Source organism: Dermochelys coriacea, chromosome 23 (assembly GCF_009764565.3).
Source record: "Dermochelys coriacea isolate rDerCor1 chromosome 23, rDerCor1.pri.v4, whole genome shotgun sequence".
Lineage (NCBI taxonomy): Eukaryota > Metazoa > Chordata > Testudines > Dermochelyidae > Dermochelys > Dermochelys coriacea.
This window is the reverse complement of record NC_050090.1, coordinates 7,242,688-7,269,421: the sequence shown is the minus strand read 5'-3', so window position 1 is coordinate 7,269,421 and position 26,734 is coordinate 7,242,688. Positions and strand designations below refer to the sequence as shown.

At 53.9% G+C, this 26,734-nt stretch overlaps 1 protein-coding gene across 1 annotated transcript in view; it reads left to right on the top strand.

Moving 5' to 3' along the window:
- SBK3 (SH3 domain binding kinase family member 3) overlaps window positions 1–16,315 on the top strand; it is a 33,036-nt gene extending 16,721 nt beyond the window's left edge. The window contains exons 2-5 of the mRNA XM_038382208.2: window positions 12,728–12,911; window positions 13,885–14,087; window positions 14,990–15,705; window positions 16,186–16,315. Of these exons, the coding sequence (XP_038238136.2) occupies window positions 12,728–12,911; window positions 13,885–14,087; window positions 14,990–15,705; window positions 16,186–16,315 (1,233 nt within the window). The remainder of the gene's footprint in view (window positions 1–12,727; window positions 12,912–13,884; window positions 14,088–14,989; window positions 15,706–16,185) is intronic.
- The last annotated feature ends 10,419 nt before the right edge of the window (window positions 16,316–26,734 follow it).

Below are 26,734 nucleotides of genomic sequence, written 5' to 3'. Positions count from 1 at the left end.
GAGCCGGTGATTGTGGTACATGTAGGTATCAATGACCTAGGGAAGGATAGGAGAGGGTCCTGGAGGCCAATTTAGGCTGCTAGGTAGAGATTGATGTCCAGGGCCATTCTCTGAGATGCTCCCAGTTCCACACGCAGGGCCAGTTAGACAGGCAGAACAGCAGAGTCTTAATGCGTGGATGAGACAATGGTATATGGAGGAGGGATTTAGATTTATCAGGAACTGGGGAAATCTTTGGGAAAGGGGGCCTGTACAGGAAAGATGGGCTCCACCTAAATCAAAATGGAACCCGATTGCTGGCACTTAACATTAAAAAGGTCGTAGAATTGTTTTTAAACTAAGGGCTGGGGGAAAGCCGAGGTGCGGAGGAGCATGTGGTTCGGACATCCCTTAGGGTGATCTATTAATAGAGAATCTCTATGTCCTAGTGAGGACAAGAGGATGGAAATGACAAAATAAAGGCAGGGTCTGATCAGAAACTGTCAAATAAAAAAGAGTCCCATTCAATTACATCGTGTAATGGCAGACACTAAAAGGAGACAATTTTTTTAAGTACTTATACACTAATGCTGGAAGTCTAAATAATAAAATGGGTTAACTAGAGTGCCTTGTATTAAATGAGGATATTGATATAATAGGCATCACAGAAACTTGGTGGAATGAGGATAATCAATGGGATACAGTAATACCAGGGTACAAAACATATTGGAAGGACAGAACAGGTTGTGCTGGTGGGGGAGTGGCATTATATATGAAAGAAAGCGTAGAATCAATGAAGTAAAATCGTAAATGAATCAAACTGTACCATAGAATCTCTATGGATAGAAATTCCATGCTCTAATAATAAGAATAGCAGTAAGGATAGCGGTAAGAATATTAGCGACCAGGATGGTGATAGTGACTATGAAACTCAGGGAGATTAGAGAGGCTATTAAAATAAAAACTCAGTAATAATAATGGGGGATATCAATTATCCCCATATTGACTGGGTGCATGTCACCTTAGGATGGCATGCAGAGATAAAGTTTCTTGACACCTTAAATGACTGCTTCTTGGAGCAGCTGGTCATGAAACCCACCAGAGGAGAGGCAATTCTTCATTTAGTCCTAAATGAGGCACAGGATCTGGTCCAAGAGGTGAATATAGCTGGACCGTTTGGTAATAGTGACCATAATATAATTAAATTTAATATCCCTGTGGCAGGGAAAACACCACAGCAGCCCAGAACAGTAGCATTTAATTTCAGAAAGGGGAACTACGCAAAAATGAGGAGGTTAGTTAAACAGAAATTAAAAGGTTCCGTGCCAAAAGTGAAATCTCTGCAAGCTGCGTGGAAACTTTTTTAAAGACACCATAATAGAGGCTCAACTTAAATGTATATCCCAAATTAAAAAACATAGTAAGAAAACCAAAAAGAGCCACCGTGGCTAAACAACACAAAGTAAAAGAAGCAGCGAGAGGCAAAAAGGCATCCTTTAAAAAGTGGAAATTAAATCCTAGTGAGGAAAATAGAAAGGGGCATAACTCTGGCAAATGAAGTATAAAAATACAATCAGGAAGGCCAAAAAAGAATTTGAGGAACAGTTAGCCAAAGACCCAAAAAGTAATAGCAAAAATGTTTTTAAGTACATCAGAAGCAGAAAGCCTGCTAAACAACCAGTGGGGCCACTGGACGATCGAGGTACTAAAGGAGCACTCAAGGACGATAAGGTCATTGAGGAGAAACTAAATTAATTCTTTGCATGGCTGAGGATGTGAGGAGATTCCCAAACCTGAGCCATTCTTTTTAGGTGACAGATCTGAAGAACTGTCCCAGATTGAGGCACTATTAGAGGAGATTTTGGAACAAATTAATAAATTAAAGCAATAAGTCACCAGGACCAGAGGTATTCACCCAAGAGTTCTGAAGGAACTCAAATGTGAAATTGCAGAACTACTAACTGTTGTCTGTAACCTGTCATTTAAATCAGCTTCTGTACCAGATGACTGGAGAATAGCTAATGTGATGCCAATTTTTAAAAAGGGCTCCAGAGTGCTCCCGGCAATTACAGGCCTGTAAGCCTGACCTCAGTACCGGGCAAACTGGTTGAAACTATAGTAAAGAACAAAATTGTCAGACATATAGATGAACATAGTTTGTTGAGGAAGAGTCAACTTGGTTTTAGTAAGAGAAATCATGCCTCACCAATCTACTAGAATTCTTTGAGAGGGTCAACAAGGATGTGGACCAAGGGGATCCAGTGGATATAGTGTACTTAGATTTTAAGAAAGGTCCCTCACCAAAGGCTCTTTCGCAAAGTAAGCTGCCACGGGATACGAGGTAAGTGCTCTCATGGATTCGTAGCTGGTTAAAAGATAAGAAACAAAGGGTAAGTATAAATGGTCAGTTTTCAGAATGGAGAGAGGTAAATAGTGGTGTCCCCCAGGGGTCTGTTCTGGGACCAGACCTATTCAACATATTCATAAATGATCTGGGAAAAGGGGTAAATAGTGAGGTGGCAAAATATGCAGATGATACAAAACTACTCAAGATAGTAAAGTCCCAGGCAGCCTGCGAAGAGCAAAAAAGGATCTCTCAAAACTGGGTGACTGGGCAACAAAATGGCAGATGAAATTTAACGTTGATAAATACAAAGTAATGCACATTGGAAAGCATAATCCCAACTATGCATATAAAATGATGGGGTCTAAATTATCTGTTACCATTCAAGAAAGAGATCTTGGAGTCATTGTGGATAGTTCTCTGAAAACATCCACTCAATGTGCAGTGGCAGCCAAAAAAGCGAACAAAATGCTGGGAATAATTAAGAAAGGGATAGATAATAGGACGAAAATATCATGTTGCCTCTATATAAATCCATGCTACGCCATATCTTGAATACTGTGTGCGGATGTGGTCACCCCATATCAAATTGGAAAAGGTTCAGAAAATGGAAACAAAAATTATTAGGGGTATGGAAAGGCTTCCGAATGAGAAGAGATTAATAAATTGGGACTTTGATGCTTAGAAAAGAGACGGCTAAGGGGGGATATGATTGAGGTCTATAAAATCATGACTGATATAGAGAAGTAGATAAGGCAGTGTTGTTTTTCTACTTCTCATAACACAAGAATTAGGGGTCACCAAATGAAATTAATCAGCAGCAGGTTTAAAACAAAATAAAGGAAGTATTTTTCACACAGTGCACAGTCAACCTGTGGAACTCCTTGCCAGAGGATGTTATGAAGGCCAAGACCATAACAGGGTTCAAAAAGAACTAGATAAATTCATGGAGGATAGGTCCATCAATGGCTATTAGCCAGGATGTGCAGGATGGTGTCCTAGCCTCTGTTTTCCAGAAGCTAGGAATGAGTGACAGGGGATGGCTAACTTGATGATGACCTGTTCTGTTCATTCCCTGTGGGGCACCTGGCACTGGCCACTCTTGGAAGACAGGATACTGGGCTAGATGGACCTTTGGCCTGACCCAGTACGGCCATTCTTATGTTCTTATATTCCCTCCACACACTATACCCCCCACGTACCTCCCTCCACAATATACCCACCACACTATGCCTCCCTCTACACCTTATACCCCCTCCACTGTACCTCCCTCCACACACTGTATCCCCACATTTGTACCTCCTTCCACACACTATACCCCACCACACACACAGCTCCCTCCACACACTATACCCCCCATGTACCTCCCTACACCCACTATACCCCCCACACATGTACCTCCCCCACATGACTGCACCCCTCATACACGTACCTCTCCATACACTATACCCCTCACACTTGTACCTCCCACCACGCACTGTACCCCTCCTACTCGTATGTCCCTCCACACATTATACCCCCATTTACCTTCCTTCCACATTACACCCTCACACACATACCTCCACACTGTAACCCCACACATACCTCCCTCCACCACTATACCCTCCACATTCGTACCTCTCTCCACACACAGTACCCCTCAGAACATACCTCCCTCCACATACTATACCCCCCACACATGTACCTCCCCCCCATAGTTACCCCCATGCACACATACACATATGCACCCCCACCATAGACATATACCCCCACATACACCGCCGAAGACACATTCACCCTGCACACTACAACCACCCGACATACACTACCCCCCCCCCCACCAACCTGTACACCTGTTGCACACTCCATCCCCACCTATATACCCCCATATGCACACCCCACACATATATATACATAGTCCCACAAACACATATTACCCACACATATATCCACCCCACACATGCACCTGCCCCAAACACATACCACCCCCACACCATACGACCCACAGATACACCCACATATACCTGCCCCCCACATATACCACAAGCTGTTCCCATACATCCCACAAACACATACTACCCCATATACACACAAATGTATACACCCCCACACATATACCCACACACATATACACACAGCCCCCCCCCCACCCCACATATACACTCCTCCATTTATCACCACCCTCCACATATACACAGAAGCCCGCACATATACGCCCCTATACACATACACAAAAAAGCCCCCTCTCATATACACCCCCTACATATACACCTGCCAATACACATATATATATACCCCACATATTATATATATATATACCCTCATCCTGCATATTCATATACACCCCTCACACACATACAGTCCTCCCACAATATAGAGCCCCAACACACAAATGCCACCCCACAGAGCTACCACAAACAAACGCCCACACAGGGCACAAGCCAGCACCCACACACATACCACAACACCTCCTGCCCACCCACACAGATGGATGAGCTCAGCTGTCTGCCTGCCATGGCTCTGCCCAGCGTGCTGTGGACAGCTGGTGCAGGGCTGTGTGGCTGAGCCCCTGTGCTGTGCGGCTCTCCCCTGCCTGTCCCAGTTCCTAGGTGCTCCAGCATTCACAGCCCCCGAAGGCTGGCTTTCTTTGGGGGGGTAATTGATACTGAAGCCATCTACCCGCCCTGGGGGGTGGTCTGTGCCAGGCCAGAATAGAAGTGCCCCTGGCCAGGGCAGCCCCAAGTGGGAACGGCATTCAGCTCCCCCCCACAGGGGTCATGCTGTCTATGCTCCGTGATTTCATTCACTGCGCTCCCTCTCAGCAACTCCCCACTTCCATGGACTCCCTGCCATGGGATTCAGCATAGGCCCAGCAGAGCCAGTCTTCCCGCGCACCTGTCTTTCTGTCCCCAGACACATCGCCCTCTAACTATGGCCATACTGAGTGTATCTATCTAGCTATCTATCCTCATACACCCCCTCTATCTATCTATCCTCATACACCTCCTCTATCTATCTATTATCTATCTATCTATCTCCATACAACCTCTCTATCTATCTATCCTCATACACTCCCTCTATCTATCTATCTATCTATCTATCTATCTATCTATCTATCTCCATACAACCTCTCTATCTATCTATCCTCATACACTCCCTCTATCTATCTAATCTATCTATCTATCTATCTCCATACAACCCCTCTATCTATCTATCCTCATACAATCTATCTATCTATCTATCTATCTATCTATCTACAGCACAGAGCTCTACACTCTCTCTCTGGTTGCCCTCACCCTGCAGCTGGGGGGAGCTGAGGGGCATTGCTGAGGGCTGTGGGGAGGGGGCTGGGGCAAGATCCCTGCACAGGGCAGCAATGCTGGGTTCATTGTTGTCAGCGGGCTGTCAGCACCAGCCTCCCTGCCTATGTTTGGAAGTCAGCATGAATTGTGTTTGAGTCAATGACACGTTCTCCGCCGGGAGAGATTATCCAGCGCAGGACAGCCCCGGGGACAGAGAGCGCGGGCCAGAGCAGGAAGTCTGAGTCACAGCTCCAGCTCCTAGGGACTGCACGGCTGGCCGGTGGCTCGCGGCTTGGCCCGGTGCAGGGAGACACGGAGACACAGCAGCACAGAATCCCTGCATACGGAGCTCACTGACATGATCCCTGGGTGCATGTCAGCAACAGGATCCCTGCACGGCACCTCCTGAGAGACCCAGCCAGGCCCAGTGTGGACTCTAGGGTGAGAGAGTGGCTTTCAAACACCATCAACCATCTATCATCTAATCTAATCTATCTATCCATCCCCACAGCCCCTCTATCTATCTATCTAATCTATCTATCTACTATCTATCTATCTATCTATCTATCTATATCCCCCTTCTATCTCTCTATCTATCCCCATACATATCCTGTCCCATAGCCCTGGGAAGCTGCCTGGAGTGCCTCATGCTCTCTAAGCTGGGGGAATGGGCTGGTACCCATCTCAGGGTACAAGTGCATCAGTTGGCTCCCCCCGCCCGGGGAGCAGGAAAGCTCTTCCCTCGCATGCTGGAGGACAGGCATGCAGGGAGGGGTGCTGCAATGTCTCCAGGTCTCTGTGGGGGCTCAGGAGAGACCAGGGTGTATGCCACATTGCCACCAGTTCTCGCATCAGCAGAGGAGGGTGCCCGAGCACCCAGTGGATGCTGGCTGCTCCCGACTCCCTGCTAGGCTGGCACAAGGCTAGGCTCACTCCGTGGCAAGGTGCGCACAGTGCTGCAGGGTGTGACAGAGCGCCACTCCCCCACCCTGGTGGGGCGCTGGCTCCTACCCCCATGAGGGTCTGTGAGCTCTAGAGCCCTGCCCTGCCGTTGCATCTTCATGGCTCTGATCCCACTGCATGGACCTAGCTAATGCGACTTTTCCATCAACTAACTAAGCCTCACAGTAGCCTGCATGCTGGTAAATCTGGAGTCCCTCCCTGACTGCAGTGCGGTCAGATACATAGACAGAGGGGTGTGTGGGTAGATAGATAGTAACTGGCTCTGTGGATGAGGGGAAAGCTGTGGACGTATTATTCCTTGACTTTAGCAAAGCTTTTGATACAGTCTCCCACAGTATTCTTTCCAGCAAGTTAAAGAAGTATGGGCTGGATGAATGGACTCTAAGGTGTATAGAAAGCTGGCTAGATCATTGGGCTCATCAGGTAGTGATCAGTTGCTCCGTGTCTGGTTGGCAGCCGGTATCAAGCAGAGTGCCCCAGGGATCTGTCCTGGGCCGGTTTTGTTTCAATATCTTCATTAATGATCTGGATGATGGGATGGATTGCACCCTCAGCAAGTTTGCAGATGACACTAAACTGGGAGGAGAGGTAGATACGCTGGAGGGTAGAGATAGGATACAGAGGAATCTAGACAAATTAGAGGATTGGGTCAAAGAAATCTGATGAGGTTCAACAAAACAAATGCAGAGTCCTGCACTTAGGATGGAAGAATCCCATGCGCTGCTACACACTAGGGACCGAGTGGCTAGGCAGCAGTTCTGCAGAAAAGGATCTAGGGTTACAGTTGACGAGAAGCTGGATATGAGTCAACAGTGTGCCCTTTTTGCCAAGAAGGCTATGACATTTTGGGCTGTATAAGTAGGAGCATTGCCAGCAGATCAAGGGACGTGATCGTTCCCCTCTATTCGGCATGGTGAGGCCTCATCTGGAGTACTGTGTCCAGTTTTGGCCCCACACTACAAGAAGGATGTGGAAAAAATTGAAAGAGTCCCGAGGCAACAAAAATTATTAGGGGGCTGGAGCACATGACTTATGAGGAGAGGCTGGGGAACTGGGATTGTTTAGTCTGCGGAAGAGAAGAATGAGGTGGGATTTGATAACTGCTTTCAACTACCTGAAGGGGGTTCCAAAGAGGATGGATCTAGACTGCTCTCAGTGGTAGCAGATGACAGAACAAGGAGTAATGGTCTCAAGTTGCAGTTGGGGAGGTTTAGGTTGGATATTAGGAAAAACTTTTTCACTAGGAGGATGGTGAAGGCGTGACTGAAATGGTTACCCAGGGAGGTGGTGGAATCTCCTTCCTTAGGGTTTTTAAGGTCAGCTTGACAAGCCCTGGCTGGGATGATTTAGTTGGGGATTGTCCTGCTTTGAGCAGGGGCTGGACTGATGACCTCCTGAGGTCCCCTCCAACCCTGAGATTCTGTGATAGAGATAGAGAGATGATAGAGGGGGGTGTATGTGTATAGATATACATGGATAGATGGATGGATGTACAAATAGACAATTGTGGAGAGATGTGTGTATGTATGTGTGGGGGATAACCAGTGTGTGTCTGGAGAGATGGATCCACATCCTCCCCAGATCTGAATAGGCTCCTCTCTGAGCCGCTCAGAGCTGACCACCAATCACGGCTGTTCTAGGGCATCTCTCTCAGGCTGGTCTATACTGGGAACTTACACTGGCTCACTACATTGCTGAGGGGTGGAAAAAATCCACCCGCTTGAGCAGCATCCTTAAGCCTGGCTAACCCCTGGTGCAGACAGCGATAGGTCCGCGGATGGATTAAATACCGCTGACAGGAGAGCCCCTCCCATCGCTGTAGTGAGTCTCTGCACTAAAGCACTATAGTAATGCTGCTGTAGACACCACCTTAGCCTTGGTCGGCACTACAAACTACGCTGCTCAGGGGTAGATCCACATTCCTGAGTGATGCAGTTATACTGACCTAACCCCCCACGTAGACAGGGCTATGTCAATGGGAGGGCTTCTCCTGTCCACATAGCTACTGCCTCTGTGGGAGGTGGAATCCCTACACAGATGGGAGAAGCTCTTCACATCTTCACTAAGCGCTACAGCGGCACTGCTGTCAAGCCCTTAGGCCTGGTCTACACCGTTAGGTCAAAGTGAGGCAACTTATGTCGATCTAACTCGGTAAGCGTCAGCACTAACTCGTGTAGCTCCCACTGATGTAAGTGCCCCACTACAGTGGTTCTCAGCCAGAGATACATGTACCCCTGGGAGTACGCAGAGATCTTCCAGGAGGTACATCAATTCATTTAGGCATTTGCCTAGTTTCACAATAGGCTACATAATAAGCACTAGTGCAGTCAGTACAAACTAAAATTTCATTCAGTCGATGGCTTGTTTATACTGCTCTATATACTATACACTGAAATGTAAGTACAATATTTATATTCCAGTGGATTTATTTCATAATTATATGGTAAACATGAGAAAGTCAGCCATTTTTCAGTAATTGTGTGCTGGGACGCTTTTGTATTTTGATACAAGCAATTTTTAAGTGAAAGGTAACTTGGGGGTACGCAAGACAAATCAGACTCCTGAAAGGGTATAGTAGTCTGGAAAGATTGGGAGCCACTGGCCTACTACACCAACTTAATAACTCCTTCACTGCGAGAGGCGTAGCGTTTGAGTCACCGTCGGTAGGTCGACGCAGTGTCAGGGTAGACACTGTGTTACTGATATCACCTGTTGCCACCTTTCCGAAGCCGTCCCACAATGCCCCATGCTGACAGTTAAATTGGTGCAAGTGTTCCTGGTGAGGACACGCACTGCCGACACAAAGAGCATAGTGTGGACATACAGAAACATCGAATTACTGCAGTGCTTCTATGTCAATGTAACTTAGGTCGACTTAATTTTGTAGCATAGACTTGCCCTAAGTCTCTGCTGTTGAAGCTGGTCCATAGTGTAAAGTCTGAAATAATTACAGGGCCAGCAAGTGTGAAAGCCCCACGGAGTTTGACTCTGTGGCCCAGTGGCTGGAGCATTTACTGGGAAGCAGGAGACCTGCACCACAGCAGACCGAGGGGGGATTTGAACCTAGCTCTCCCCTCTCCTCGGAGAGTGCGCTGCCCACTGGGCTAGGGCTGTAAGCAGGGGGCTCTCCTGCGGGGTTTTCATGAGACAGGGCTGACCTGGCTCAGGCACCCAGCTCCAGGACAGGGGTCCCGGCTGACAAACCCCAGCTGGACAGGGGGCCAAACTGTCTCAGAGGGAGCGGGCTGAGGAACTGTGGTCTGTGGAGTCCGCTGGTGGCCAGAGGCCAGGCGGTGTACCACAGAGTCCTTTGTGCACCCACCTCTGGTCCCTCGGCTCGGATCTGCTTTTCTCCTTTGGGAGGGGACTGGGGCCAGGCCCGCAGGCGGGCGCAGCTCCTGCTCTGTAACCCCTGCAGGCTTAGTGAGGCTCCATGGCTGCCCACACGAGTCGTGCTCGGGGCTGCCAGTTCCAGCAGGAGGCCCTGGGGACACAGGCCAGTCACGATCAGCACTAACTAGCACTGGGTAGCAGACAGGAAAATCCAGCAACCTGGCAGGCAGAGGGAGCCCCCATGTGGGTGGGGACGGTCCCAGACCTGGGGAGGCAATTGCCTTGGTTGCGGGGACCTGGGCCCAGACCCACAGTGGGGGACAGTCTCCCCCGCGGGGGTAGGGGCGCATGGTGGATGGGATCAGGGCCAGGGCCAGCTCAGCAGGAAGCGCCTACCCAAAGCTCACAGGTGGCCTTTGCTGGGCGGGCAGCAGGGCTTGTGCACAAAAAGGCACCAACCTTCCCCCCTGCCCCCACTCCATGACTGCATTTCTCCTGTGGGTATGACTCCCTCGCATCAGCCCTGTGGGGGCAGCAACAGCACTGGGGGCTCAGCTACCAGGGGCAGAGCTCAGCCCCCTGCTCTAACCATTAGACCTCACCCCTGCTTCCCAGAACTGCGGAAAAAGCCCAAGATTCCTGGTTCCCAGCCCCAACCCCTAGTTAGGACCCACTAGACCCCAATCCCCTCCCATAGCCAGGGATAGAACCCAGCAATGTTCCCTCTAATTTTTTATATCCATGTGCGGAATGAATGTGCACCACTATGCACCTCTCTGTGCACCACTATGGAGTGATGTGTGGCGGGGGGGGGCTGAGGGGTTTGGAGAGTGGGAGGGGGCTCAGGGCTGGGGAAGGGGGTTGGGGTGTGGAAGGGAGTGAGAGGTGCAGGCTCTGGGAGGGAGTTTGGGTGTGGGAGGGGGCTCCGGGCTGGGGGGTGGGCTCTGGGATGGGGCTGGGACTGAGAGGTTTGGGGTGCAGGCTGCCTCAGGGGCTGCAGAGGGGAGAGAGGACTCCGCCCAGCCCTCTCTCGCCTCAGCAGCCCAGGGCTGGGGGAAAGCTCCTCTTCCCGCTGTGGTAGCTGAGGCCGGGGCCAGGGGAGAGGCGCCTCGGCCCTCTGTGCACCTGCGCGGTCCTTGATAGCCAGCTGCACGGCCATGTGGCCACACAGCTTAGAGGGAACTTCACAGTCAGGCGGAGCCATGGCTCCCAGCCCTCCCTGCTCTAGCACCTAGACCCCTGCCTTCCTCATCTAACTCGCAGACAGCGGACTGATGCTACCCACACTGACACCTCAGGGTGTCCAGGGGGCACCAGCAGGATAGGGATGCGCCCCACATGCTGGGGGTGGGATAAGGGCCCCACCACGGAGGGGGAATTGGCCCCGACAGAGGGGCACGCAGAGAGTACCTGGTCATGGATGTCGTCCCATGAACCTCAGCCTCTGGCCCCCAGCAGCAGCACACTGCACAGTTTCCTCATCCCAGGAGCTGGGGAGCAAATCACCCAGCCCCTGCCCCTCTCAGTGCCCCCCCCCACTAGAACAACCCAGCTCTGCCCCTCTCAGTGCCCCCCATGCTAGAACAACCCAGCCCTGCCCCTCACAGTGCCGTCCCAGCTAGAACAACCCAGTCCTGCCCCTCTCAGTGCCCCCCATGCTAGAACAACCCCGTCCTGCCCCTCTCAGTGCCTCCCATGCTAGAACCAGCCAGCCCTGCCCCTCTTACTGCCCTCCCGCTAGAACAACCCAGCCCTGCCCCTCTCACTGCCCCCCCGCTAGAACAACCCAGCCCTGCCCCTCTCACTGCCCCCCATGCTAGAACCAGCTAGCCCTGCCCCTCCCAGTGCCCCACCTGCTAGAACCAGCCAGCCTGCCCCTATCAGTGCCCCCCCATGCTAGAACAACACAGCCCTGCCCCTCTCAGTGCCCCCCAGAACAACCCTGCCCTGCCCCTCTCAGTGCCCCCCTGTGGTAGAACCACCCACTGCCCCTCTGAGTGCCCCTCCCGCTAGAACAACCCAGCCTGCCCGTCAGTGCCCACCCATGCTAGAACCAGCCAGCCCTGCCCCTCTCAATGACCCCCTGTGCAACCAACCAGCCCCTGCCCCTCCCAATTCCCCCCCACAAGAACCACCCAGCCCTGCCCCTCTCAGTGCCCCCCCACATTAGAACCACCCAGCCCTGCCCCTCTCAGTACCCCCCACCACTAGAACCACCCAGCCCTGCCCCTCTCAGCCCTCCTCCTCCCCGTGCTTGAGCTAGGTGGATGGGATTCTGGACCCATATGTCTGAGCCAGCAGCACTCCATGTGCAGACACTCATCCCCTAGCAGCAAGGGGTGCCAGCAAGTGGGGCAGGCCACACCACACAGCCTGGCCAGGGCTGCCCTCCCAGCTAGTTCTAGTGCTAATCAATGGCAGGAGGCCCTGTCCAGAAGCCGAGCCCTGCTCTGGAGGGGCAGCCCCTCAACAGCCCTGAGAAGGAGCTGACCCCTCACTGGGTTTATCTCACACCTCTCAGCTCAGGCCTGCAAATATCTGAGCACTTCCCAGAGCAGGGAAATTGAGAGCTGAAGGGAATTCACTCAGCTCAGCTGGGACAGAGCCAGAAATAGAACCCAGGAGTCCTGGCTCCCCACTCCCCTTACCACCAGACCCCACCTCCTCCTGGAGCTGTGATTGAACCCAGATGTCCCAGCCCTTCCTCCCCACTCTAACCCAGTAGCCCCCACTGCCCGCCCTTGGCTCAAGGCATCAGGAGGCGGGTGCAGTGGGTGTCCCATGGGGGGATAGCTCTCTTTTGACGGGCGCTGCCTTCTCCACGCAGGTGCGGGCAGCGAGTGGCATGGAGCTCCCTGAGGTGGAGGACAACGCGGAGTTCCTGGAGCGGCTGATGGAGGTGACCTCGCACCGCCTGCCCCAGCTGGAGCTGCAGGAGCAATACACTGTCATCAAGGAGCTGGGCAGGGGCACCTACGGCAACGTGCTGCTGGCAGAGCACCGGGAGCGAGGTGAGGGCAGCGCCAGCTGCTCCTGGGTGGGCCAGGCCTGAGTAGCCGCAGCCTGCATTGGGCCCCTGCAGGGAGCAGGGTGGGGACTCGGTGAGGGCTCTGTCTCCCCAGCAGTCAGTGCTGGCCCCCGTGGGGCACTGCGAGGCGCTGTACTGCAGGGGGTGCGGTGGGGGCTCAGTAGGGGACGCTCTCCCCAGCAGTCAGTGCTGGCCCCCGTGGGGCACTGCGAGGCGCTGTACTGCAGGGGATGCGGTGGGGGCTCAGTAGGGGATGCTCTCCCCAGCAGTCAGTGCTGGCCCCAGTGCCCCGGGGGGGCTAGGGGGCAGTGTGCTGAAGGGAGTGGGGCAGGAACTCAGGGACTCGCCCAGCTGCTCTCTGACACCACTTACTTCAAAGTAGCCAGCTCCCTTTTGCTCACTGCTCCCGGCACAGGCACCGACGGCCCCATGCCACCCGGCAGATGATCCATTGCAACTGCCAGGCCAGCCGCTCGGGCAACCACTGCCAACCCACAGGGGCCCAGGGGAGCAGTCAGTGAGGTGAGGAGGCAGCCACAGAAGGGAGTGATCCCACTCAGGGCCCTCTACACCCAGAACCTACTGACACAATGGTACTCTCTGAGCCCACCCACAGGGCCCCTCCACCCCCTCTGTTTGTGCCCAAGCACTGCCCTTTGCTGGGGCACACCGACCCCCCCTTTGTGCCCAGGCACTGCCCCTGATGAAACACACTGACCCCCCCCTTTGTACCCAAGCCCCGCCCCTGCTGGAACACACTGACCCCCCCTTTGTATCCAGGCCCTGCCCCTGCTGGGACACACTGACCCCCCCCTTTGTACCCAAGCCCCCCCCCCCGCTGGAACACACTGACCCCCCTTTGTACCCAGGCCCCGCCCCTGCTGGGACACACTGACCCCCCTTTGTACCCAGGCCCCACCCCTGCTGGGACACACTGACCCCCCCTTTGTACCCAGGCACAGCCCTGGTGTTGAAGGTGATGCCGAAGGAGAGGACGGAGCGGCGGGCGTTCCTGCGGGAGTACTGCATTGCGCTCTGCCTGTCTGCCCACGCCGGATTCCTGCACACTCTGCCCATCGCCTTCGAGAGCCCCACCCACTTTGCCTTTGCCCAGGAACTCGCGCCCGCTGGGGACCTGTGTGCCATCGTGCATGACGGGGTATGCTGGCATGAGGCAGGGCGGCAGGGGTGTTCCGGGGAGTGGCGATCAGGGGATGGGGCATCAGATGTCAGCGGGCTGCTGAGCAGGGGATGGGATGGGGAGCAGGGCATGGGGCACTGGGTCTCAGTGGAGGCCTGTGAAACAGGGAGCTGGGGAGTGGAGGATGGGGGATCGGTGCTGGGGTCTTGGGAGTGCATGGCTGGGGGCTCAGCGGAGAGGGCTGGGAAGGGGTTGCTGGGGTACAGGGTCTCAGGGTTCTGGGGGAGTAGGGGCTGGTGGGCTGGAGTCTCAGGGCAGGGGAGCAAGGGATGCGGATGGGTTCTCAACTGGAGGCCTTGGGACCTGGGGTGCAGCATGGGAGATGCTGGAGGGGACTGGTGTGCTGTGGGGAGTTACAGTACAGGGCACTGTGGGGTGCTGAGGGGGGGGCCAGAGGGAGCATAGGGTACTGTGGGGGGGGAGGGGCACTGTGACGGGGAGGTCTCCAGTGGGGGCGCTCTGTGGGGAGGTCCGAGAGTGGGTGCTGGGGTGCAGGGGAGGTCCCCAGAGGGGTGCTGTGCGCTGTGTGTAGGAGGTCTCTGGTGGGGCACTATGTGGGGGAGGTCCCCAAAGGGGGCGCTGTGGCACTATGCGGGGAGGTCCCCAGAGGGGTGCTGTGGCACTGTGTGGGGGAGGTCCCTGGTGGGGCACTATGTGAGGAGGTCCCCAAAGGGGGCGCTGTGTGTGTGGGGGAGGTCCCCAGCAGGGGCACTGGGTGCTGTGTGGGGGAGGTCCCCAGAGGGGCGCTGGGCGCTGTGTGGGGGAGGTCCCTGTTGGGGCATTGTGTGGGGAGGTCCCCACAGCGGGCGCTGTTGGTGGGAGGCCAGGGCTGCCCTTGTGTAACCCCCGTGCCCCCACAGGAGGGTCTCCCAGAGGCCCAGGTGAAGCGCTGTGCAGCCCAACTGGCTGAGGCCCTGGACTTCATGCACGGCAAAGCCCTGGTGCACCGGGACATCAAGCTGGACAACGTGCTGCTCTTTGACTGCGAGTGCCGGCGCGTGAAGCTGGGCGACTTCGGGCTGACGCGGTTGGAGGGCACGCCCGTCTGCGCCATGTCGGGCACTCTGCCCTACGCACCGCCCGAGCTCTGCCTGCTTGAGGCCTCGGAGACGCTGGAGCTGGATGCCAGCCTGGACGTGTGGGCCTTCGGGGTGCTGCTCTTCTGCCTTGGCACCGGCTGCTTCCCCTGGGACGTGGCTGTCAGCCCCGACCCCCAGTTTGAGGAGTTCGGCGCCTGGCAGAACAGCACGGTGCCGGGGGAGGCGCCGGCGCCCTGGAGGGCTTTCAGCACCACCGCCCAGGAGATGTTCCGGCGGCTGCTGACCCTCGACCCCAACCGCCGCAGCCCAGCCATCGAGGTGCACAAATACCTGCCCCTGGTCTGGCTGGCAAGCAGCCTCCGGGAGCTGGGGGCCAGGGGACTGGGGGCCAAGGGCACAGCCAGAGCCTGGCCGGAGAGCAGCACAGTCAGGAACAGCCCCGAAGCAGCCCAGGTGCTGCCTGCAGCCCAGCCCCCGCAACTGAGAGCTCTGCCCAGGCTGGGGGAGGCAGGCCCCAGTCCAAATTGGGAAAAGAGGTGAGGGGAGGGGAGGAAGGGGCAGAGAGAAAGGGAGGAGGCACTGGCAGGAGCGGAGGGAGAGGGGAGCCAGCACCCCCTGCCATAGCTTCCATCCCCTGCCACCCCTCTGTCTCCTCGACCCCCATCCCGATCAGTTCCTGCTGAGGATCCCGAGACAAAGGGGCAGCCCGGGGCTCCCTGCCAGAGCTGCCCTTGCCACAGCCAGAGAGGCACAAGGGCTGGGCTCAAGGAGCCTGTTCCCCTCCGACAGCGCCAACCCCTGCTGGGTGAGCAAAGGAGCCTGCCTGTATGTACAGTAAGTGATGAGCCCAGCCATGGGGGGCACTCTGAGCTCAAGGCAGCCCATTGGCCAGGGGCTCCTAGCGTAGGGCTGTGGCTACGGGCTGGAGCAGCTAGGGGTACCCAGTATGGTCAGTGAGGGTAAGTGGGACCGTTACTGGGCCCTGTACTCAGCTCGGGTGCCCTCACTGCAAACAGGACAGGGACTAGCGGGGAGGGGGCAGAGAAGAGCTACAAGAAGGACTTGGGGGCTGGGAACCTGCTGGGCAGGGAGAGGCTGAAGGAGCTCAGTGGATTCAGTGTCTCCACCCAGAGGAGGGTCCCATGATCCCAGCCTCTGGGTACCTGCCCAGGGAGGAGATTTTGGAGAGCAGGGAGCTCTCTGCTCCCCGGGGGCAAAGGCAGAACCAGATCCACTGCTGAAGCCAGGCTGATGCAGGCTGGGAATAAGGTGCAGATTTTGAAATGAGGCGAACTAATGCCTGGAGCTGCAGGGTTGGGGGATTCTCCTGACTCTGCTTTATAAACCTTTGACACAGATCCACAGGATCGTGGCTATGGCCCGAGCTTTGTAACAGTCCCTGGAGGAGCCTGTCAGTGTGCCAGACCCCCTAGGGCTCTCACTCTTTCTCCAGAGTAAGCCACACAGCCTCACCGCCTCCTTCGGCTGGATCTCTGGGCCATCAGCCCCCTGCACCACCCCGTGAGCTCCCTTCAGGGAGTCCCACTGAGATAGACCCCTGAGGGAGCCTTGTACAATTGTAGGGAGCAACGCACCCCTCCACCAGCCTGTGCAGGGACACTCAGCCAGCGCTGTCACACAGGCGAGTTTATTTGTCGACTGGCCCCCAGTGCAGGAAGCCCTTGGTGAGCACAGAGAAATGAAGGTTCAAAGCTCTGTCCCTGTGTCACTCGGTCTGACCTCCTCCATCAGTAGAGCCCTGCACGGATACACATTTCTATCTGTGGATGCAGATATCCGCAGACAGAAATCGGTATCCACTGAACCACAGGGCTCTCCCGGGAACCAAAGCAGCATAGGGAAGCCACCTCCCCGAGGTGCAGTAGCTGTGTGGATGGAAGAATTCTTCCCTCAACCCACCGCTGTCTACACGGGGATTTAGTTCAGCTTAACTACACCACACAGGGGTGTGGATTTTTCACATCCTCCCTTAGGTCTGGTCTGTCGGCTGACACATGGGGCGTTTTCACGTGGCCTGTGCCCTTCTGCCACCCCAAAACCTTTGGGTTTGAAACTGGGCTGGGGTGCTGCCGCTCTCTCCTCCCCCTCATCAGCCGGGGAGGGAGGAGGGCAATGCACCCACATTTCTCCATGTGTCAGCTGTCTTGGCTGCAGCCTGGGGTGTCTGGAGCCCTAAGCTGGGGTACAAAGTGATCCCTTGAGCATTAGGGGGATCAGTGTAGGGTTTTCCCCTCTGTCACAAGTCCAGAGGATTGGTGCTGTGCCTCCTGCTTTGGAACAGTCTCTAGGGAGAACCACTTCAGTGTGCCGGAGCCCCATGGGGTATCACTCTTCCTGCACCATGCGGCCTCGTCACCTCCTAAGACTGAACCTCTGGGCTCCAGCCCTCCTGCTTCACCCCCATGAGCTCTGCCCAGCGCATCCAGCTGAGACAGACTCCTGGGAAAGACTTGTCCACGCTGCAGGGACCAGTGCATCTCAGCCAGTATTTGCAATGACACTCGTGCTTTCCAAGCAGTTGGGTTTTTAGTCAGAGGCACACAGCACCGGACATCCTTCGCTCAGCACAGAGAGCTGGAGGATAAAGCATAGTTCATTATGACCAGCACAGAGCCAAGCCAAGCTACAGTGAACCCCATGTTCAGGTTCTGGGTCCCTCAATCTGACCTCCTTAGTCAGTTCCCAGGTGAGAGCCCCAACTCCTTCCAGTAGCCAGCTCTTGCCTTCCACCTCACACCTCTCCAATCCTGTTCTCGAGCTGGGGCCTTTGCCCAGCTTCCCTGCAGGGGCCGGTGAGGGTGGGGGGGAATCCATCCCCCTCTGGGCCATTGGGTGCTAGGTTTCCATGTCCTGGGTTTTCTGTTATCTTCTGGATTTTCCACTGATCTGGGGTTGGCCTCAGCCAATCCTTTTCCAGTGACCTGTTGTAGCTCAGATAGCTGGACTACATTCATACCTGTGTCTCCTAGCCTGCCCAGGGGGCAAACAGTCCCCTTTCCTGCACTGGACAATCATGCAAAATTTAAGGCAAACTGAAACACATGTAGAGGTCACACAAATATAACAAACGCTTCCTATTTCATCATACCCTGCAAGGTTGGTCTTAACCCAGCCATGTCTCTGGGGCTCTAGTGCCCCAGAGGCTGGTGAGGCAGGGGTGCAGGGTGCTCCTGCATATTTGCAGGCCCCCTCTGGAGTTGTCTCGTAACCCCAGGGCTGTGACTTGGGAGTCTCTTGGTTTAAAGAACCCACCCTGGCCATGGCCTCCTGCTGACAGGGTGTCTTTGTGATGGGCTGTGGTCTCAGGGCTGCTTTACACTTACCCTGGGCTTTTCCCACCCTCTGACAGGGCTCACGGGACTTGCAGTACTGCTGGACTGCTTCTGAGACTCTGGGCTGGTACAGCAGCCTGTGCTTGGTGCACTGGATCCCCTGCTGGCCCAAGGGAGACATCATGGGCCAGGTACAATAGCCTGCAGCAGCACCCCGGGAAGCACCAGCTGCCTCCTGATCCGCCAAGACTTAATTTTCCCTAGGGGACCCACGCCCAGCACAGGAATCCCTTCTCCACAGGAATCTTTCCCTGCCATCCTCCTGAAGAGGGTTTGCAGGGCTATGGCTGGCAGGGCCCTCAGCTTTTCTAAGCAGGGAATCCCTTGGCAGTTCAGTATGAAATTCAGCAGCTGGGGCAGGGAGGGGGACCCATCCCTCCTTGCTGATGGGGTTTGGAATCACAGCACCGCTTGGCTGGACCTTAGTTTCTCCAACTTGGGACAGAGTCTTGGACCCATCTCCATTCAGCCCTGCCTCAGGGAGCTTATCCCCCCAAGCCAGAGGTGGTGGCTTGCTAGCCCCAAGCGTGGTAGTCTTTGAGCCTGAGCCAGGTCCTGGTGGTGCTCTCTGGCTCTGTCTCCTGGTAAGGACCAGGGCGCTGGGCACCGCCTGGCCACTCCTCCAGATCATTCCCCATCTGCAGGTAACTGATCCTGCACCCCAACCTCTTTGTGCCCCTCCTTGGCACCCCATCTCAGGTACATCCGTGCTACAGGCACCTTGACCCAGGATCCAGACCCCCTCTGGGATGCTGGCAGAGCAGGTGCCAGTTCATGCTAAGGTCCGAACATTGACACACATGTGGTTGGAACCAGTCTGGCTCAGCTGTGTGTTGGGATTGGTAGAAGATGTATTAGAATTATAAGAATATATTTAATCTTTATGGAATGCTTGTAAATTGCTGCCTGCATTAATCTCATGTATAGCATCTGTATCTATCCCATCTTGGAAGGTCACAGTTAAGCATTTGTTATAAGCCTCCATGACAGTGTCACCAGAAAGGAAGACACATTAACTAGTGTGAACTGCTGGTCTCCAGCAGAAGGTGTTGTGTCCTTTAGGACAAGGAAGGCCTGTCCACACCAGACAGACTAGAGCAGTGGTTTTCAAACTTTTTTTCTGATGAACCAGTTGAAGAAAATTGTTGACGCACGTGATCCAACGGAGCTGAGGATGAGGGGTTTGGGAGCGGCTCAGGGGTGGGGCAGAGCATTGGGGTATGGGGGCGAGCACTGCGATGTGGGGCTGGGAATGAGGGGCTACAGTTTTGCGGGGGGCTCAGGGCTGGGGCATTGGGGTTGGGGCATGGGTTTACCTCGGGTGGCTCCCGGTCAGCAGCACAGCAGGGGTGCTAAGGCAGGCTTCCTGCCTGGCCTGGCACCGCGGACTGCGCTGCGCCCCGCAAGTGGCCAGCAGCAGGTCCATCTCCTAGGCAGAAGCATGCAAGCAGCTCCACATGGCTCTTGCCCACAGACACTGACCCCTCCAGCTCCCATTGGCCAGGCACGAGCCAATGGGAGTGTGGAGCCGGTGCTTGGGGTGGAGGCAGTGCACAGAGCTCTGTGGCTCCCCCGCCTAGGAGCTGGACATGCTGTTGGCCACCTCCAGGGTGCAGCATGGTGTCAGAACAGGTAGGGACTAGCCTGCCTTAGCCAGGCAGCACCACTGATGGGATTTTTAATGGCCCAGTTGGCAGTGCTGACCAGAGCCGCCGTGACCCAGTGCCTTACATTCCGTGCCCAATACTGGGTCACGACCAGCAGTTTGAAAACTACTGGACTAGAGTGGAACACTAAAGAGGACAAAATACTTTGTTGTTACTCTTTCCATCCCCATGACAATGAGTCTTGCAAGTGAATTTCTCCCGTCAGCTGAGTTTGCAGCTCCAAGCTGAAGGGGGAAGGGAATAAAACCCCCTAACAAGGAGGAACTGTATCTTTATGCTGCTTGCGCTGTGGGGGGCAAGGTTTCTAGGCATAAGCAAGAGGCCCCCCCAGTGCTTGGCCTGGGTTAGCCCTGAAGGACACATAGACCTTGCTTGTCATAGAAGCTTCTATTACTTTTTGAAATTTAAGAGTGGAACTCGTTTGTGTGGGTATGTGTTTACCTGCTTTAACCTTGTAAATCCCCACTTGTTTCCTTTTCCTATTAATCAATCTTTACATAGTTTATTAAATCTTTACATAGTTTATCTGGATTAAGTTTAGAAGTGTGTGCAACAAGAGTGATGTCATGGTGGGAGTCTGCTATAGACCACCGGACCAGGGGGATGAGGTGGATGAGGCTTTCTTCCGGCAACTCACGGAAGCTACTAGATCGCATGCCCTGATTCTCATGGGTGACTTTAATTTTCCTGATATCTGCTGGGAGAGCAATACAGCGGTGCATAGACAATCCAGGAAGTTTTTGGAAAGCGTAGGGGACAATTTCCTGGTGCAAGTGCTAGGGGAGCCAACTAGGGGGAGCGCTTTTCTTGACCTGCTGCTCACAAACCGGGTAGAATTAGTGGGGGAAGCAAAAGTGGATGGGAATCTGGGAGGCAGTGACCATGAGTTGGTTGAGTTCAGGATCCTGACGCAGGGAAGAAAGGTAAGCAGCAGGATACGGACCCTGGACTTCAGGAAAGCAGACTTTGACTCCCTCAGGGAACAGATGGCCAGGATCCCCTGGGGGACTAACATGAAAGGGAAGGGAGTCCAGGAGAGCTGGCTGTATTTCAAGGAATCCCTGTTGAGGTTACAGGGACAAACCATCCCGATGACTCGAAAGAATAGTAAATATGGCAGGCGACCAGCTTGGCTTAATGGTGAAATCCTAGCGGATCTTAAACATAAAAAGAAGCTTACAAGAAGTGGAAGGTTGGACATATGACCAGGGAAGAGTATAAAATATTGCTCGGGCATGTAGGAAAGATATCAGGAGGGCCAAATCGCACCTGGAGCTGCAGCTAGCAAGAGATGTCAAGAGTAACAAGAAGGGTTTCTTCAGGTATGTTGGCAACAAGAAGAAGCCAAGGAAGTGTGGGCCCCTTACTGAATGAGGGAGGCAAGCTAGTGACAGAGGATGTGGAAAAAGCTAATGTACTCAATGCTTTTTTTGCCTCTGTTTTCACTAACAAGGTCAGCTCCCAGACTGCTGTGCTGGGCATCACAAATGGGGAAGAGATGACCAGCCCTCTGTAGAGATAGAGGTGGTTAGGGACTATTTAGAAAAGCTGGACGTGCACAAGTCCATGGGGCCGGACGAATTGCATCCGAGAGTGCTGAGGGAATTGGCGGCTGTGATTGCAGAGCCCTTGGCCATTATCTTTGAAAACTCGTGGCGAACGGGGGAAGTCCCGGATGACTGGAAAAAGGCTAATGTAGTGCCCATCTTTAAAAAAGGGAAGAAGGAGGATCCTGGGAACTACAGGCCGGTCAGCCTCACCTCAGTCCCTGGAAAAATCATGGAGCAGGTCCTCAAAGAATCAATCCTGAAGCACTTAGAGGAGAGGAAAGTGATCAGGAACAGTCAGCATGGATTCACCAAGGGAAGGTCATGCCTGACTAATCTAATCGCCTTTTATGATGAGATTACTGGTTCTGTGGATGAAGGGAAAGCAGTGGATGTATTGTTTCTTGACTTTAGCAAAGCTTTTGACACGGTCTCCCACAGCATTCTTGTCAGCAAGTTAAGGAAGTATGGGCTGGATGAATGCACTATAAGGTGGGTAGAAAGCTGGCTAGATTGTCGGGCTCAACGGTAGTGATCAATGGCTCCATGTCTAGTTGGCAGCCGGTGTCAAGTGGAGTGCCCCAGGGGTCGGTCCTGGGGCCCGTTTTGTTCAATATCTTCATAAATGATCTGGAGGATGGTGTGGATTGCACTCTCAGCAAATTTGCGGATGATACTAAACTGGGAGGAGTGGTAGATACGCTGGAGGGGAGGGATAGGATACAGAAGGACCTAGACAAATTGGAAGATTGGGCCAAAAGAAATCTAATGAGGTTCAATAAGGATAAGTGCAGGGTCCTGCACTTAGGATGGAAGAATCCAATGCACCGCTACAGACTAGGGACCGAATGGCTCGGCAGCAGTTCTGCGGAAAAGGACCTAGGGGTGACAGTGGACGAGAAGCTGGATATGAGTCAGCAGTGTACCCTTGTTGCCAAGAAGGCCAATGGCATTTTGGGATGTATAAGTAGGGGCATAGCGAGCAGATCGAGGGACGTGATCGTTCCCCTCTATTCGACACTGGTGAGGCCTCATCTGGAGTACTGTGTCCAGTTTTGGGCCCCACACTACAAGAAGGATGTGGATAAATTGGAAGAGTACAGCGAAGGGCAACAAAAATGATTAGGGGTCTAGAGCACATGACTTATGAGGAGAGGCTGAGGGAGCTGGGATTGTTTAGTCTGCAGAAGAGAAGAATGAGGGGGATTTGATAGCTGCTTTCAACTACCTGAAAGGGGGTTTCAAAGAGGATGGCTCTAGACTGTTCTCAATGGTAGCAGATGACAGAACGAGGAGTAATGGTCTCAAGTTGCAATGGGGGAGGTTTAGATTGGATATTAGGAAAAACTTTTTCACTAAGAGGGTGGTGAAACACTGGAATGCGTTACCTAGGGAGGTGGTAGAATCTCCTTCCTTAGAGGTTTTTAAGGTCAGGCTTGACAAAGCCCTGGCTAGGATGATTTAACTGGGACTTGGTCCTGCTTTGAGCAGGGGGTTGGACTAGATGACCTTCTGGGGTCCCTTCCAACCCTGATATTCTATGATTCTATGATTCTATGATTACAGGATTGGCTACAAGTGTTGTCTTTGGTGTGAGATCTAAGGTGCAATTGACCTATGCTGAGTGACTGGCCCTTTGGGAGTGGGAGTCACTGAATATGGCTCACCCACATGGCCTCAGGGATCCAAGTGGTGGAGGAACTAGATGACTCCTACCCTCCCTGACATATTAAGGGATCCCATCATGGTGACCCCCAGCTGCCCCCATCCCTGCCAGCCTCCAGGGCTCCAGTTTTGGCAGCAGAATCTGAGCACCCTTCCTCCAGGGATTCACACACACACAACACACACACACACACACACACAGTAGTGGCAGCAACACCCAGCCACAACCCACCTCTGCCCCCTCTGAACAAATTCAGAAATCCTGTGGGGGCAATAGCCAACTCTGCCCTGCCCCCTTGCTGGCCTCAGGGATCCAGTGGAGGCAGCGGCAGCACTTGGCCACCCACCAGCCAGCACCATGGATCCCTTGGTGGCTTCATCTGGCTGCTCCCCCCCCCCGTTAGCCTGAGTGATCCAGTGGTGCACCCCTCCGTCAGGGATCAAGTGGCACCCCCTCCGTCAGGTGGGTGGAACACTATGGGCTGACTCCACCCACCACCACCCTCGCCAGCCTCAGGTTTGCCATGGTGGTGGCACCCAGATACCCCCACTCCCTTCGCCAGCCTCAGGGATCCAGTGTCCATGGTACCCAATGTAGTAAGATGAGGCCCTGAAACATAAACCTTTGGTATCAAAGGCCCGGTATGAGGCCTAAGGCCTGAACTAAAGTAATGGTCAAGACTTTGCTAACATAAAGCAAAGTTAAGCTGTGACCAGGAGGCAGGTTTGCTCAAAAAAACTGGCAAGAAGAAGGCTGCTAATTGGATGTATACACATATCTAAAGGGGATCAAGCACTAATAGGCTAAACATGGGCCAGGATGGCACCAGAATAGTCAGGTACGAACACATTCCACAGAGATAGTGAGGAACAAGCTGACCCATCCAAAAGGATAATATGATGGATAGACTTGTTTTTTTGAACCAACATGTACCAGGAGAGAGGCAGCACCCCAACACGCAGAGGGGTTGTACCTCAATACGTCAGGAGTGATGTATCTCTTGTTTGTACCTGTGTATAAGAATGCACCCCTGAGGAGGTTTCTTTGTCCAGCCTAGGGGCCAGTGGAGGGTCCCACCACTGACTGAGCTGCGTCCATTGTCAGGGAGCAACTATGTACTAGCAGAACCATAAACGTCTGATCCGGGGAGCTAGACACTGTGTTTCGTTTGGTAATAAACCTGGCCAGGTGCCTTCGTACCTTATCGGAGTCTGTGGTCATTGGGGATTCTCTTGGGGCCTGCTGTGTCAGTGATCTGCACTGAGCAGCACACAGAGGGAACACACACACTCAGCTGACTGTTATCAACATTGAACAGAGCGGAGCACCACACCAGTGATGTCTGACAACACCCAACTCGCCCCATGGAACGACCCACCAAAATATCCTGAGAGAACCTGGTTCAATATGGAAATAAAGCCCCCTCTGACCACATACCCCTAGTTGTCACCTGTCACCCCACGTGGGCTCCCTACGGGTAAAATCAAACAATGACACCCCATACTCAACAGGGACTCCATCCCGAAAGCAATATTTTCTGGCCTTGAAACAACCCTCCAACCTCATCATCAGAAGAAAACTCCCCACAGACCAGGACCTAGCAATTCAAAGCAGCACCAGACCTTGCCAAAACAACAGATACAAAACCTGCAGCCATATCTCCACTGCTGCCATGATCAACACTCCCCACACAACACACCTTTCAAGAGCCATGGGTCCTACACATGCCTAGCACAACATGAGATGTAACCTCACCCAGTGCACTAAATGCCCCAATAACAACTAGGTTGGCGAAACCAGAGAAGCACTACGGTCTCATATGCATTTTTCACCAAGCGATCACTCCATAGCTGACCTCTCAGTCCTCATCCTCAAAGGAAACCTGCACAACACTTTAAAAAAAAAACACCTGGGAGCTTCAATTCATAACTTTGCTGGAACTAAAAATCGTGGTCTTAAAAAGACCCTGGATTTATGGCTTTTTACAACAATCTGTAACCCACTAACTCCCTTTTTTCCCTATGACTGCAGGGTGTTAATGGGTCACTTCACCCCGCATGGTCCCTTACAATCTGTGTATCTCCTTCTGCGACACAATCTTGCGTTTAGCTTCGACACTCAGTGCCTTCTCCAGCCCTGCAGAAGAGCTCTGTGTGACCTGAAAGTTTGTCTCTCTCCCCAGCAGAAGTTGGTCCAATCCAAGATACGACCTTCCCGACTCTGTGTCTCGACTAATGCCATGACTGGGTGCTGGAGAAGTGTGCAGTCTCTGGCCGCGCCGCTCTCCCTCCATGGTTTTTACACAGTTTATGGTAATGCTACACTTGGCAACATGTGCAGGAACCGGGAGCGGCTCCTTTGCAGTGTAGACACCCATTGCAGCTGTGCATCATGTATAAATACCTAGCAGTGCTGTGGGGACACAAAGCACCAGGGAATGAGGAAACAGCTACAGTGCCATGGTTACCTCCCCCAGCTGCTGTGCAGCGAGAAACCAGACAGGGCTGAACACCCCAAGTCTGGCTGGGACCTGGCTGGCTGAGAGCTCAGGGCTGCTGTGTGGGATGGGGAGTGACTATGACCAGCGGTAACCAGGCCTAGCGGAGCTGTGTGGTGCACACGCCTGGCTCTAGTCTGGGGGAATCACACCGTCGCCTGTGGGACTCTGCAAAAATCCCCACTTGACAAGTGGCTCTAATTAACTGCTGGGATTCTAGGCCCAATCCGGCAGCCCTGTGTGATGGAGTCTGTTTATACAGGGGCCCCTTGTCTGGTGCTGAGATGCGGCTGCCTCTGGGGTGGGGCACAGGGCTGTTTACACAGGGACCCCCTCACCCGGTTCTAAGATGCAACCACTTCTGGGGTAGGGCACAGGGGCTGTTTACACAGGGATCCCTCGCCTGGTGCTCAGATGCAGCCCCTCTGGGGTGGGTCCTGTTGGCTGCATGGTAGCTCTCACTGTCTCACTGTGCCCTGTCCCCATCACTGCTGTCTGCTCTCTCTTCCAGCCCCGGCTCTGCAGCTCACCAGCAAGGAGTCCTGCTGCCCGGAGAGTGAGTGCCCCGTCAGGCCACAAAAAAGCCAACCCATCTCAGCAAGATGCCGAGCACAGGGGCGCCAAGGCCCGTTGCCAGTGAGAAGCAGGATGCGATCCCTCTGCTCTCCCGGCACCGGAGCCTCCTGGGGCCCCCATTTCCAGCTTCTCTTCCTAACCCCCAGGGCTGGGACCTGATTTTGTTTAACCGAAAGCAGGGACAGCCCAGATCCCAGGGCTCCAGGAGCTGGGGCTGCAAGGGAACCCCAAACACTGCTAGACTTAGATGGGTTCATGA